The sequence below is a fragment of the Primulina eburnea genome, chromosome 1, assembly GCF_022965805.1.
Source record: "Primulina eburnea isolate SZY01 chromosome 1, ASM2296580v1, whole genome shotgun sequence".
Lineage (NCBI taxonomy): Eukaryota > Viridiplantae > Streptophyta > Magnoliopsida > Lamiales > Gesneriaceae > Primulina > Primulina eburnea.
In genome coordinates this window covers 63,493,506-63,505,547 of record NC_133101.1, presented here as the reverse complement: position 1 = coordinate 63,505,547, position 12,042 = coordinate 63,493,506, and the positions used below count along the sequence as shown (strand labels likewise).

General features: G+C 36.1%; 2 protein-coding genes across 4 annotated transcripts; both read right to left on the bottom strand.

Annotated features, from left to right (window-relative positions):
• Positions 1-1,388: 1,388 nt before the first annotated feature.
• On the bottom strand, positions 1,389-3,741 carry LOC140840166 (protein EMBRYO SAC DEVELOPMENT ARREST 30-like). Of its 2 annotated transcripts, XM_073207346.1 has the most exons (3): positions 3,492-3,741; positions 2,265-2,812; positions 1,389-2,149 (listed from the first exon to the last, which is right to left on the bottom strand). In XM_073207346.1, exons 2-3 carry the CDS (start codon positions 2,315-2,317, stop codon positions 1,714-1,716), a joined length of 489 nt encoding a protein of 162 aa, XP_073063447.1. In that variant the 5' UTR covers positions 2,318-2,812; positions 3,492-3,741; the 3' UTR covers positions 1,389-1,713. The 2 variants fall into 2 exon arrangements, with proteins under 2 accessions (XP_073063447.1, XP_073063439.1); XM_073207338.1 differs by lacking the exon at positions 3,492-3,741 and having other exon boundaries at positions 2,265-3,110.
• Positions 3,742-5,285: 1,544 nt separating this feature from the next.
• LOC140813953 (probable calcium-binding protein CML44) lies at positions 5,286-6,275 on the bottom strand. Of its 2 annotated transcripts, none has more exons than XM_073172796.1 (2): positions 5,751-6,275; positions 5,286-5,564 (listed from the first exon to the last, which is right to left on the bottom strand). In XM_073172796.1, the coding sequence occupies exons 1-2, from the start codon at positions 6,193-6,195 to the stop codon at positions 5,491-5,493; spliced, it is 519 nt and encodes a 172-aa protein (XP_073028897.1). In that variant the 5' UTR covers positions 6,196-6,275; the 3' UTR covers positions 5,286-5,490. The 2 variants fall into 2 exon arrangements, with proteins under 2 accessions (XP_073028897.1, XP_073028890.1); XM_073172789.1 differs by having other exon boundaries at positions 5,770-6,275.
• Positions 6,276-12,042: the final 5,767 nt, after the last annotated feature.

The following is a 12,042-nucleotide window of genomic DNA, read 5'->3' as shown; positions in this document are numbered from 1 at the left end:
GATTTCCTCGTTACTTTCGTTGTATTTCAATGTCCAAAAGTACAATTTTTTAGATATGCATTTTATTTATTATAAGGAGATTAGTTTCACTTAACGTTTGCATTTGAATTGGGAGGAGATTATTTTTAATTCAACTTATTTTTTGGAATAAAACAATGCATTATATTACTAAACCACCAAATCACACTTTACAAAGGTTTGAGAAATAAAGGACAATTTTTATTTTATTAATTTTTACATTCTCCTTTCCACAATCCAAAAGAAGCAAGAATACGTGATGTTTTGTTTGCAGATCTTCTGTAATGTCTTACCAAAAAATGTGGATGTGGATGTCGCAAAAAAAATTTATCGAATAAAAATTACTATAAACTTTCCTGGAGTCAAAGATTAAGATTGATTAATAGAATGAACAATATTGTTCATATCTGTTTCCACAATGATTTTATGTCACTGTTGCAAATCTGCGAGAACGAGACCTGTTCTAACAGTCATTAACTCGGCCACAAAACTTGAACGTAGACCTTTAAGACACTGCACTTGAACGAACAAAATCATACCTATTTCATCATGGGCGATCACTCTCATTCCATAGAAGTTTGAGCCTCCAATGATCGCTGCATCAACGTTGATTTTAACAAAACCCGGTGGTGGAGCACACCAGCACATCATTGGAGGAGGAGTTACAAACCTGGCATGGCAAGCCAAGAACTGTAATCAAAGATTACTTGCATGAGTCACCACATCTGCAGTTTGAACAAAATGACCTTCAAAAATCATTTGGTTTCTTGTCTTAGCAAAAACGGCAGAAATATTCAAATTATTATTGTTAAATTCTTGAAATCCTGATATTTGAGTACGATGTCATGGACATTTGATTTTTGTGCTTGTTTGCTGTGTTGTTATTATCTGAATTCTAATGTGAGTATAATACAAATTGGTTTAGTTTTCGTTGGCATCAAATATTTAGGTTGTCAGATATTTTATAACATTTTTCCCTGAGTATTTCCTTCAATTCTAGATATAGGACTTAAAAAACTCGATTTGCAGTGAAGGTAGGTCGAGATTATCCTTGTATATTATTGGCAAATCAAAATTGTATTACTTAAACGAATACTGTAGATATATTAGACATATACCTAGTTGCGACACAATCAACAAGTAACAAGTTTCTCGAACAACGGCATCTCCTTTGACTAGTTCATAACAACATGCAATTTGATTCTCAAATAAAGCCCATCAAGATTTGTGGATGTATTCTCCAACATCTTTGTGTTCCCCACCGAGAATCATTCGAGAAATAATCGGATTACAGTTTGAACTTCGTAAAATAAAATATGAAATGAGGTAACAGCCGATGCGATGTTCTTCATCCGCAGGTGCGGGTAATAGCGAGTTCTGAAACTAAATTAAAATTAAAGAATCATCGAAATGAATACATCTGCATTCCATGCTCAACTCGTTAGAACAGCTAAAAAAATGGGAAATTTTGATACAGCTTGAATTTTCTGTGGGAAAAGGGGAAACGAGAAATATTTATCTTTCTATACGTTGAGATACCAATAACGAACCCTACAAAAATTGCAATGCGCCTGTAGAAAATATATGCATGCTGCTGCCCTCATGAGCTAAAAATCCCGAGACAAAGTATTCATCTGGCAAGCTTGTGCTGGAAATCCATGGCAATGTATCAGGTGTATGTATCTATACACAATCCTAATCGTCGGGATCCATTTCCTCGTCCTGCTCCGATGTGAGGACAGTGACGGGTTGGCTATTTTGATCGGATTCCAGAGGTCCTAAATCCATGTTATCTTCTGGCATTTCAGACTCATCAGCACTGTCATCTTGTGATTCAATGCTGTTTAGACCTTGATCCAATCCTTTGGGATACTCGTCCTGCCCCTGATACAGAATTTGGAGATTACTGCCCTTTCTTGAATGAACAATCTCAGTATTCTTGAGAGTTGCACACGAGCATTCAGGGATGGGGTGAGAAAGGAAAGACGTTGGTCTTGATAGAAGAAACTCCCGCATGATGCCATCTTCTGCTGTGCTTTTGTTTAGGTGTTCTCTGATGGAGAGTGTCCAATTGAATCGGGGATGGTAAAGATTATCTCGAGTACTATTGATCAGTTCAGCGAGATACTTCCTGGGCAAATAAACAGAAATACGGAAAACGAAATTAGAGAGCGGAAAGAAAAAATTGTGTAAACTATTGGTGTGCAAGACTGCAAGTATAGCCTCTTGACAACTTTATGGTTTACCTGTCAGGTCTGTACGTTCTACTTGAAGCCATCTTATACAGGCGGCGTCCCATTATCAAGCCAGAAAAATCTGGCCATCCACGGCCATCATTGTCAAAACCGGGAAAGAATGCATCAGCTTCCACGGAAACAATATAATCAACAGCATCCCACAGCAAACGATGTGCTTGGTTTCTTAAATCGTTTGATGAAGGCTCAGAATCCTTCTCAGCAATCCAACCATACCAGCCTTCTTTTTCGTGTCGATAAATAGATCAGTCAGGAGGCGGAGGAAGAGGCCTAGGACGAGGGCCAGCATTGTCCCATTCTTTTTTTAATTGTTTTGCACTCTATGCTGGAGGAAATTCAAAAGAATCCAGAGGAACTGGGGTTTCTGGGCCAATGATTTTGGCCAATTCTTCTTTATTGCACAAAGAAGTACGATCCACTAAGTTGGTGTACAGGGCACGCAAAGGAATCAGAACTCTTTGACCACCAAACGTTTCAGAACCAGCCAAATATATTCTAGTTCTCGGAGGGTAACCCAAAGCTCGAAGGATAAGTCCAACCTACATTATCATAAACAAAACCCAAGCTTTCACCTCAAATCTAATAACCACGTATTTTTGGTACGATAAAACACAAAAAGCAAAGGTATCAAATTTGATCCGTGAAGCAAATGGAAAGACCAAACTGACTAGAAACTGGTGGTACTAGAAAGAACAAAAGTCACCATAAGTATGCGGAATTACGACCCTAAAAGGCTGTCATACCCCAACTCCAGACTAAAATTTTATATTGCAGAATAGAGTAACAAGATGACAAGAGTCCATGATTAACTACACACACATAAAAACTAAAGATGAAGGTAACTAACTGCAGTTCCTAGAAGAAACTTGAATGGAGTAAGCAAAAGTGCACACCCCAAAGTTTTGGATTTCATTATAACCCTTAAAGGCAGCCAAATTTGATCTTTGCTTCCAGCTTCCGCTACCCTACAAATTCGTATTCAGGGGGAAAATTTATATAAACCATAAACCCATAAGCTCCAAAGGTAATACGACTATTTAATTCACTCAACTCCTTCAACAATCGCACATACAAAACAGCAATTCCGCTAGTATCATCAGTTAGAATCGATTTTGAAGACAAATATAGTCAAAATAGTAACAGACAAATTCATAAAGATTGAACCAACAGAAAAATGTAAACAAGCTGCAGTAACAGGAAAGTGAGATTGTTACTGACAGAATGGATCAAACAACACCATGAGACTGGAGCCTCCCCCAACAAATTATCCACTGTGGCGCTGGGTTCATCACCAGATCATGGATCGGGTAATTCGACTCGGCAATCGACGCACCTACGCATCGATTAGTTTAAGGTATTGAATTGGGTTTCTCCGAAATCACGAAACCCTTTTCTGTGTAAAATCAACTCTTTTGTTCGATCGATACCCAAAAAATTCCTTCTCCTTCAATTCTTTGTCATCATTTATTATAAATAATCTCTGATTCACTTAAATATAATCATTTAAATCTATCACTATTTATTAAGAATCTTGATAATATAACTAAAATAGTTTTTTTTATATGAATTTATTATTTCAAATCGTCTCTTTGTCTTTTTTTCTTTCTAAAAAATTAAATTTAGTCTTTCTTTAATTTTTACATTTAACATTTGATTTTATTTAAATTTAGTTATTTTAAATTATAACATGACATTTTATTATTTTTTATTATTATGATATTATTTATATTTTAATATAAATCAAATTAATTATAAAAAAGACTGTTACATGTGTATACATCCACATAACACTGTTCACACCCAACCTTTTTATTGATTTTTTTTAAAAAATTATTCTGAATTTTTCTTTTTTCCTTTTTTCTTTTCTTTAAATTTGCTTTTCGTCAATAATCGAACCGCCGTGTTATTAGGTTCTTCAGTGGCAATGATATTTAATACATTATAATTTTCTCGTAAAAAACAGTAGGTCCATTGACTCATACGTGTTATGATATTACCAGGATGATGTATTTTCGAAGTTGAAATTTTTGAAGTTTTTTTTACCGAAAAAACAAAATCGGAAATTGACGTAGTGGATGACTTTAAGAAAATAGATGGATATTTTCCAAATGTTCACGATGCTTAAAATCTTGATTATTATCCTGGATACAGTAGTAAGTGCAAAATGAAGCATCTAAAAATTAAAGCTCATCAAAACCTTTTTATCTGATCAATTATGTCATAAGAAAATATTGAATAGATTAACTATGTTATTAATCGATAAAAAAATTACTGAAAAATTTTGATTATTATTTTTAGCTCTAAATTTGCAAGATGTTTAGAAATCTATGAAGCCTATCTCTCCAAACAGGTAAATACCGCCGCAACAGAAAATCCAACTGGGAAATCATGGTGTTGTAAATTTTTTGCCTCTCAGGGGAGGATGTGTTCTCTTGTGGCATCTCTGAGTTAGATTGGATTGACTTGTGAAAGTGCTCGTATTCGTCAGTGTGTCTCATGAAAGTGTTTGATGCATCCGATGTAAGGTTTTCCCTCCTAGAGGGTATCTTTGGTAGCTAGGATTGGGGAGGGGACTGAGGGACAAGCCTCCCTGAGAAATGTGCCTAGTTGAGTCGGGTACCTAATTGTGTATTTTCTAACCAAGCTTGGATTTAATCCAACTGGGACTAATCAGTTCAGAACTGGATAATGAATTCTAATTCAATCCATTTTAAAGTTTTAGCATGAACTCGGTTCCTTGTCCATAAAGTTTCCTTGTGCAAAGAGTTTCCACTTCCCTTTTCTCAGTGAGTCCAGGATCTTGTTTTGGATGAGGCAGAGGAAGCCTATGATGTTATCCTCTGGCAACAATGTTCGATTTCGTATTCTACGCTGTAGAGTGTGGAACCTGCGCTAGCTGTAGGATAATAACTCAACACATGTTTGATCATTCATCTTGCATATTCGACTGTGTTATCGACCCCAGAAAATTTTCAGTTATTATAATCACCACCAAATCATTATAAAAAATTTCCCTCTCTATACATAATAAATACACAAGGAAAGAAACAAGGAAACAGTTGTGACATGAACTCGATTCATTCTCTTACCAACATCCAGGTATGGCAAATAAATAGGTTTGGTTATGGATTAATGTCGGTGGATGTGGAATCCAGCAACATAGGGTAGTTGGCAGTTGGAACGGAGTAGGACCCACGATCAATAGCAAATGGGGAGCTTATTTAACTGTTTCTGGGGCAGCATTCTGACTGTCTGAGAAGTTAGTTTTCTTACAGTTACAGCTCCTGGAATCTGCAAGAGTATGTCCAAGGAAAAAATCATTGACTAAATTAAATTATTTATACAAAGTAACAGAAAATAGTCAAAACATAGGACCAATAGATGAAATTAAAGAAATTATAATAATTGGGTAAAAATTGATGACAATGCTGACACAGAAAATACTCAATAATGCATCCTCAGATTTATGAGGCTTACATGGAATAGACATCATGACCTTGAACTCCTCAAAATCCAGCACCCCGTCGGAGTTCTCGTCGAACACGCGAATCATATCTTTGCAATCTTGTCCATTGCTCTTGTCCCACAATCCCCATTTGGACAACACGGTTTGCAGCTCTTCACAGCTTATGTATCCGTCGCCGTTCAAATCAAAGACTTGGAAAGCCTTCAAAAGATCATCGCTAGCACCATTGTTTTTCTCTTGGATTTTGGCTTTGACCGTCTTCTCGTAGAAGGAGGAGAACTCGATGTAATCGAGACTTGTATGTCCCACGATCTCTTCGAGCTCTTCTAACGTTGTTTGGGCTCCTGTGTTCTGTAGGAGATGATGCAGCTGATGGACGCCGACCAGACCATTGTTTTTGGTGTCCAGATTCTTGAAAATTCTGTGCAGATCATCTGCAGTGAGAATAGGAGACATGATCTAAAACGTGAAAGGAAAAGAGTGCATAGATTCCTTTGGGAATATTATGGAGCTATTGTGGTTCTATTAGAAGTCGGGGATCGGTTTTTGGTGTGTATTTTATGGTGGTGGTTGGGGGTTTTGCACGAAAGAGAATTTAATTTCTCAAGTACAAAAAAAATAAAATAATTCCCTTTCTCAAACTATAAAAATTCTCTATTTTTCATTAAAAAAAATTAGCAGACGGTGGACTGTTGGGTTTGGATCAATCCAACGGGTTACCCAATTTCATAATCAGCCCAATACAATAATATATTGCATGAGATCAGGAATATTTGTATAAACTAAATTGTTTGCACCTTATAGCTATATTATTTCCGAAATAAAAGGGGAAACCCAACAATTTCCAGAAATTAAAATTTATATAGATAGCTACCCTTAGTACGTTTCCCTACAAGGAATGAAGATTTTGTCATATAACAAAATATAATACTTGGATTGAACTTCGAATTTGTCCCCTTTATGACAAATTTTGCCTTAAAACTCCAAGAAGAAACACAGTTTTACCAAAGAATAGCGAAAAATTAAACGATGTAATATAATAAACAACGGGTTCATGATATCTAAGCTGCTTGATCAGTTGTCACTCTTGCTCAGTAGAGCTAAAGCTATTCAGCAAACTTAATATCTAAGACCAGTTCAAGAGATAGGTGACTTAGCTCAGCTGCATAGCAAGTAGCCAGCATTTTAAAGAAGCTCAATATGATAACCAATTTCATCAGAGACTATTAAATTTAGTCTTTATACAAATTATATTATATCTAGCTTGCCATTAATCAATGCCTATATCTGTACAAACATTACAACTAACAAGCGTTTTCAGCCAAATATGCACTCCATCTGAACCTTCAATGTTACTCATAAACCCGTGAGTGGTCACAAGAAAAATCGGCTTGACTCAAAATCTTTTCGCCTCTCTTTCCCCATTAGAAATGTGATCGGCTCTCAATATGAACATCAGTACTGTTGAACCATAAGCTTGAAAGAAGAGTCAAAACCCAAAAGACAAGTCTTGTAAGCTGGTGAGCTTATGATTGATTTTCTTTACCACTCCACGTACAGTTTCTTATAGAGCTGCCATATGACCATAACATCATCTTTGCTCCTCCAATTCTCTTGTTAGATACATGTTCTCGCATATAAATTGGGCTAGACAATATGCTACACATTCCGATTATTGCTAAACTTATGCATCCAATTATCAATCCCGGACATTGTTTTTGAAGATGTGAACGAGTTTGTACGTTTGGAGGGAGATGAAGGGGGGGTGGGCAGCTTCGTAGGCAACATTTGCTCCCAATTATATGCCTTTGGCAGTGATCTTGATGCTTCTGAAATGAAAATTAAAGCAAGAAGACTCAAGATCAAGCATTTTCCCTTCCAAGAACTTGACATGATGAAGGCCTCAAGAAGCAAAAAAAAGTACCTCCCCTCTTTTAACTACTTTAGCCTACTTATTTAGGCAGACATGCTGAGAGATTTAGGATCAAATGCAAACCATAATTAAAATTTATAGCCAATATTAACAGTATCGAATGAAATACAAGTATTGACAACTTGTTTGTTCTAGGAAAAGTGAAACATTCGGCAGACAGTTTGATAGTATAATAGCTTTCAGATCTTAGAAGTTTGTACTTGTTGCTTTTGCTATGATTTCCAACCAGGAAAACTTCGCGTTTCCATAATTTAGTTTATTTTTACTTGGAATTAAGGATCTCATTTTTCTAGACCCCACATATGTCGAAATTTATCTTTTTATGTTGGGCACCATCTTGTTTGTAGAAGTTGTGAAACTACATAGAATCATTTCAAGAAATATGTATGAACAAATATCCATACTTTAATAAAAAAAACTACAATAGTAATGTTATAAGTCAGTTATATATTATTTGTTACTGCATAACCATGTAGACACCACATTTTGATGTTCACTTTGACAGTAAAACCTACAAATTTTCAGATTTAAAAATGAGTTAATAGTAACCATATTCAATCATGCAAACATGAGGGGGGGGATGGGCTTGTAAAGTATATAATAATACTCTTGGACACGGAATAGGGGAGACAAACCACTGTTCAAAAGGTTATATGTGCTTGAAGAGTCCCATAAGTACTACTACTTTAGACAACAAAGAAAACAACTGAAGATAATGAATTAATGCCAGCAACCCCCAATAATATAATTTTTATAAAAAGAATATCGTGCTGATGATTTTGCCAAATTATACATCATATATTTCTTCGAAATTACGTCAGCGGTCTTAATCGTCTCCCAGGTATAGTTTTTTCCCTCCAAACTGAACAACTCGATCTCCAATGGAAGAAAGAATGCTTGGAGGATCATTCGATCAAAACACGATTTCTTCATTGATAACCACAACCTAATGTTTGTCTTGTAATGTATAACTGCAGCTAGCTGACGACTTCTTATAATAGCATTCCATCGATCATGTCTTGTTTGCTCTGTAAAAATGATTTATTCTAATTGATAAAGAAATAAATAGGTGTCACACCCTCCCATTTTTATTCAATCCAACTGTTTAAATTTTTCTCTGTAAATTGATATTTTTTCATTTTGACACTGTCTCTTCCATCTTCCATCTTCCATCTTCCATCTTCCTTCGTATTTGAATTCTGTTTTTCAAGCTCCATATACAAATATGATTCTTGAAAATCACTTTGGATTGTAGAAGACCGCTAAAAATTAAAAAAAAAAACCATATTAAGCCCTTTATATACTAAGAATATCTTTGTTAGGTGCTGCAAAAAACATTTTTTCCCTGCAGCATTAAATGGTTTGTGCATGCAATATGAATAAATCTAGTAGATTTGTGTGAGAGTCTGGAAACTTATTACAAGAGGACATCATGTATTTTGCTATCAATTTAGATCCCTCGTTCATATTCACAAAAACTGGTGTAAAATATATATCGTCTGTGGCAAACGCCATCTGGTGGCCCCAAGAGCTGATTGAATGGTTATTTTTGCAAGTTAGGATTATGATGCTTTATTTATTTATAAAGACTCTCATTCAAAGGGATCTACCACCTGGGCACGGTTTCCCAATATCATTGCGACTTAACTCAAACCCAAATAGAATTATTATACAAAGCTGCAAGTGAAATAATGTTTAATATGAAATCAATACTGTCTCAGTAAAATATGAAAGATGCTATGATTAGTCAGTTAAGGCTATGTTTGGTATATGAAATGAAGGTTCAAACTTTTGGCTGATTAGGTTTGATCGAGTATCCCACAGTGGAGAAGTGATGTCATATCAGCATGGTTATAACAAAGGTCGATTGTCTTTGCAAAATAAAACTCTTTGAACCAAAGGGGAAAAGTGGCTGTTTGATTTTTAAATCATGTGTGCTAAGCTATAACCAGAGACAAAAGGGATTGGTTCCTCCTTCACTCCGCCGATTCTCTTCTGCTGGACTGGAATAATGGCCGGTAATGGTGTACTCACAGGAACACACAGTAAACAATTTGTTTTCGTAGATTACTTCTATACAAATTCAAGATTCAATTTTTTTTACCCAAACAGGCTACCATGCTCTTAAGATACCCTTTATATGAATTCATAAGAATTTTGAATCCTAGATCATATCTTCCAGAAGTAAAGATACCTGATACTATCCTGGCTGCGGCCACCGATGCCGTAGCCTCCACCACTTGTTCTACTACTGTCACTATAGGTGGAAGCTGTAAACCTTTTCTTTTACCAATCCCTTTCCCCAGAAACCTTCGGAAATTCTGCTGAACTTCCTCCGATATTTTTGTCCAAACTCTTCATTCTCTTGGACGGCAAACCAACCGGAAACACCATTTTCAGAAGCAGCCCCTTGTTTTCAAAGCTTGCGATCCTCGGGCATGCTTTTCACCACTTCCATCAGCTCAAACTGACTTCGGACGATGGCCTGTAATCTTGAGTTTGGCGATATGCACTTGTAGTTATGGTGGCTAAGGAGAGGTTGCGAAGGGCTCTTAGGTGGGCTCAGGCGGTGGTTCTTCCATAGAGGCTGTGAGCAGAATCCGGATTCATAGCTTTCCATGGATTCTTGATTATCATTATTTGGGACAAATTTTTCCACTTCACCCCTACATTTGCTTCGACTTTCAGCTGTCTAAATGGATTTCATCTACGCCATGTCGCTGTTAGATCTGCGCGAGTTATTATTCATTTCCACCGTCTTTTCCATGAAATGAAATGGTCTCATTTGTTGTGGCCCGAATTCTTTAGGCTGCTGAAGCAAGTCAAGAATTTTTAGATGAAAGGCTCAAGGCCCCTGATTTTCTACCTCTTCATAATTGTATGTTCCTTGTTTTTACAATCGTCAACCACATTTACAATTAGAAACATGTCGATCCTAATATGATATTTTTAGTTCAAGTACGTTCATCATATATGGAAACTTGACTGTTATTCACTCGCATCTTGTATCAAATGTAAACGATTAAATGTTTGTATTCTTGTTTTATAAAATATTTGACTCGATTTTTCTAAATAATTAGAGTCATATATCATTTTGTGATCCGAATTTATATTTTATTTGAATATTTCTCCTACTATACTATGTTTCCATATAGATTCTTATAAAGTTTCGGTGTTCTGGGACATGGTGACATGTCCGCCACATGGTGACATGTCCGCCCCAAACAGAAGATGAGGTATCCTTGGTTTTAAATCGAATACGTCTTGGTCTTGAAAATTTTCAAATTCACGGGAAAATTTCGGTTTCTGCATATGTGGTGAATAACGAAATCAGTCGAGAGATAATAGCTCGAATAAGGCGAGTACGCATCGGGATGAATTTGTTCCAATCAAGTACGTATATATGTTTAATTATCGAATTTTAATATTTTTCTGCTAAACAGCCCTTCATCATAAGGGCGTGATGAATTTCATGCACGAGATAATGAGTTTGAAGTACAAAGTTGTTGGAGGAGCAAAAATAGCTCGTGTGCTCATAAGTCGGTACGAAAAAGTCCAAAATCAAATCACGCTGGATTAAAATTAATATAGTGGAAGTCCAAAAGCAAGTCATGCATTTAAAATTTTCTGACGACACCTCTCAGAAGTAGTAGTTTCTGATGGAGTAAAAATCGATTCTGAGTCTCAGTTGTCCATAAATTTTCTATAGATGTGACTTATTTATTTTTTAAATTTTTTTAAAAAAAAAGTCACGGTAGGTGTCACTAACACATTAATTTACTAACAGTGAAAAAGTCCAAAAGCAAGTCACACGAGATTAATTAATACAGTGGAAAAGTCCGAAAGCAAGTATGGATTTAAAATTTTCTGAAGAGGCGTGAAATCTCAGAAATAGCCATAAATTCGCAGCAGAAACCTTGAAACACACATTTACAGAAAATTTAAAATGTCAATTGCCGTGCATAAATGCCCTCCCCCTCCCCTCCGAACTCATGCACTGTTCATAAGTAGCCATAAATTCGCAGCAAAAACCTTGTAACACACATTTACAGAAAATTTAAAATGTCAATTCACGTGCATAATTGCCCTTCCCCCTCCCCTAACCCTTGCATTGTTCATTCTCGTTCACCCAAAATCATCCTCATTTTGCTTTCCTTCTTTTTCAAATAGATTCTTATAAAATTTCGGTGTTCTGGGACATGGTGACATGTCCGCCCCAAACAGAAGAGGAGGTATCCTTGGTTTTAAATCGAATACGTCTTGGTCTTGAAAATTTTCAAATTCACGGGAAAATTTCGATTTCTGCATATGTGGTGAAGAACCAAATCAGTCGAGAGATAATAGCTCGAATAAGGCGAATACGCATCGGG

What these genes read in the sequence shown, in the direction of transcription:
- LOC140840166 (XM_073207346.1), bottom strand. Translation starts at nt 2,317, where the DNA reads ATGGGACGCCGCCTGTATAAGATGGCTTCAAGTAGAACGTACAGACCT. An exon ending in AGAACGTACAGACCTGACAG is followed by an intron (nt 2,150 to 2,264) that starts GTAAACCATAAA and finishes TTATTTGCCCAG; the next exon opens with GAAGTATCTCGCTGAACTGA.
- LOC140813953 (XM_073172796.1), bottom strand. Translation starts at nt 6,195, where the DNA reads ATGTCTCCTATTCTCACTGCAGATGATCTGCACAGAATTTTCAAGAAT. An exon ending in GGTCATGATGTCTATTCCAT is followed by an intron (nt 5,565 to 5,750) that starts GTAAGCCTCATA and finishes ATACTCTTGCAG; the next exon opens with ATTCCAGGAGCTGTAACTGT.